The 2591-nt window shown below is 59.7% G+C and overlaps 1 protein-coding gene across 1 annotated transcript in view; it reads left to right on the top strand.

Moving 5' to 3' along the window:
- The first annotated feature begins 2224 nt into the window (after positions 1–2224).
- PLA2G2E (phospholipase A2, group IIE) overlaps positions 2225–2591 on the top strand; it is a 2153-nt gene continuing 1786 nt past the window's right edge. The window contains exons 1-2 of the mRNA XM_009889989.1: positions 2225–2255; positions 2450–2582. Coding sequence (XP_009888291.1) covers positions 2225–2255; positions 2450–2582 — 164 coding nt within the window. The remainder of the gene's footprint in view (positions 2256–2449; positions 2583–2591) is intronic.

Consider the following 2591-nt stretch of genomic DNA (forward strand, 5'->3'; position numbering starts at 1 on the left):
TGTCCCCTCTGGGGATGGCCATGTTGGGGCTGATCCCGTCTGCCCCGGTTCCTGTTTTTCCCTTGGGACACTGCACTTTTATCCCTTGTTCTTCCCCCCCTTGGATTTCTTCCCCGCCAAGTTTTCCACCCATGGTGGTAGCGGCACTGGGGAGACTGGGCTGTCCATCGGGATGGGATGCTCAGGGGTGTTTTTTGGTGATGAGCTCTAGAAAAGGTGACTCCCCACCTTTTTTCCTCTCCCTTTTCCATGGCCTGTGGACCCCCTGCGGAGCCGTGGCCGTCCCCTGTGCCCGAGGGTGGAGGGCAGCGCGGGGCAGGTGCCCGAGAGCGGGGTCTGTGCGAGGGCAGAGGTGAGGGGGCCGGGGCAGGCGGGATGGGGAAGGGGCGGAGGTGCCCACGGGGCTGTGGGCTGTTGTGTCCTGTGCCCCTCCTCATCCTCCCTGTGTGCCCCCGCGGATAACTCGCCATCATCCCCGGGGTCTACTTAAATTGGCCCGGAGAGCTGGCGAGGCAAACAGCACGTGCCAGACGGGGAAGAGGTTTTGCTGAGGGCCTGACCTGAGTTCCCTTTTCTCACCATCTCTGTGATTTCCACAAGTCGCATCCTTGTTCCCTGCCTCAGTTTCCCCATCAGCGGCAGGGGGGGATTTCCCCCTGCGCCGGGCTGGGCGCCTGCCCGTGCCGGGGTTTCCCACAGAGCACTATGCACCCGCAATCTCTGCCGGAAGAAAACTGCTAAAACTATTGTTTGGCATCACCAACTTAATTAGAGATTCTCTCCAAGCAAACGACATCACCATTCTCTTTTTTTTACCATTCCATCATACGCCACTCATATTTTTTTTCCCTTACTCCGCTGCTTGTTTTATTTTGTTTCTACATCAAGACAAACCAGACACCTCGTGCGATGGTGTGTGAGCACTGCCCGCTCTGAGACCGAGATTCTGCGCAGCGGACACGGGGAAAGCGATGGAGCATCCCCATATCGCAAGGAGCATCTGTGGGCACTGACAGGCTCCCGCCGACAAGCAAACCCCCACGCTCAGCCCTGCCTGCGCCCCCAGCCTGCTCTGCAGGAGCTGCCTCCGCATCTCACCCCCTTTGGAAAGTCAGGAGCGGAGGATGCTTCGCTCTGGCTGCGTTTTCTCCCTGCCCGGCTAAGTCACGATGGAAACGGTAAGATACAGAACGGCGTTTTCTAACCAAGACATCAAAAAAACCCCAAGTAGTCATCCAGGAACAAACCAAGTCATCCAGGGTTCCCGTTCTCCCTCAGGTTCTCCCGTTTTGTTCAGGGAGGCATTGGGGTGCTGAGATACCCAGAGCCGTGCATGGACTCGATCCCAGTCTGCCCAACTCATCCCAGTCTGCCAAAACCTCCCCCAGCGTAGGGCATCCCTGGTGGCCAGCAGTGTGCCCTGGTGGCCAAGAAGGCCAATGGCGTCCTGGGGGGCATCAAGCAGAGTGTGGCCAGCAGGGCGAGGGAGGTCATCCTTCCCCTCTGCTCTGCCCCAGTGAGGCCACATCTGGAGTATCGTGTCCAGTTGTGGGCTCCCCAGTTCAAGAAGGACAGGGAACTGCTGGAGAGGGTCCAGCAAAGGGCTACAGAGATGATGAGGGGACTGGAGCATCTCTCTGATGAGGAGAGGCTGAGGGAGTTGGGGCTTCTTAGTCTGGAGAAGAGAAGACTGAGGGGGATCTCATCAATGCTTATCAGTCCTTCAAGGGAGGGTGCCGGGGGATGGGAACAGTCTGTGTCCAGTGGTGCCCAGTGACAGGACAAGAGGGAACGGGCACAAACGTGACCATGGGCAGTTCCATCTCCACCTGAGGAGGGCCTTCTCTGCTGTGAGGGCAGCAGAGCAGTGGCAGAGGCTGCCCAGAGAGGTGGGGGAGTCTCCCCCTCTGGAGCCATCCCAAACCCGCCTGGACGCCGTCCTGTGCCACTGCTGGAGGTGCCCCTGCTCTGGCGGGGGGTGGGATGGGGGAGCTCCAGAGGGCCCTTCCAGCCCTCACCAGTCTGTGATCCCAAGGCCAGGGCCTCCAGCAACGCCGAGAGACGTTGCACATGGAGAGGGACAAATATGGTGAGTATTGTCAATATTTGCCCACTTTGGGTTCTCCAAAGGAGGGGCCTTGCCAAACGGGTACACGGTGGCCATAAAAGCTGCGACCGGTGGCACCTTGGGCTCACCCGAACACCAGAGCTGCCACCACCAGACATGAACCTCTTCTTGCTGCTGCTCCTCTGCCGTGAGTACCCCCGTGCCAGCTCTCACAGCATCGGGCGAGGTGGTGGGGAAAAGCCCAGCGCCGGCAATTTCTCCCCATAAACATAAAGCTGGGGTGGGGTGGGGTGTGTGAAAACCCTCTTTTTTTGCTCCAGAGGGGGGTGGGAGAGGAGGTTGCTTTTCCCGCTGCTCCTAACCCCCCGTCTCCAGTGGCAGGGCTGGCCCCCGCCGGCAGCAACTTGATTCAGTTCGGTTCGATGATTAAGCACGAGACTGGGAAATCGCCGCTGTCCTATGACCGTTACGGCTGGCACCGCGGCCGGGGGGGGGGCCCAAAACCCCGGGGGGGGCACAGCAG

This window comes from Charadrius vociferus, unplaced genomic scaffold (genome assembly GCF_000708025.1).
Source record: "Charadrius vociferus isolate BGI_N301 unplaced genomic scaffold, ASM70802v2 scaffold838, whole genome shotgun sequence".
Classification (NCBI taxonomy): domain Eukaryota; kingdom Metazoa; phylum Chordata; class Aves; order Charadriiformes; family Charadriidae; genus Charadrius; species Charadrius vociferus.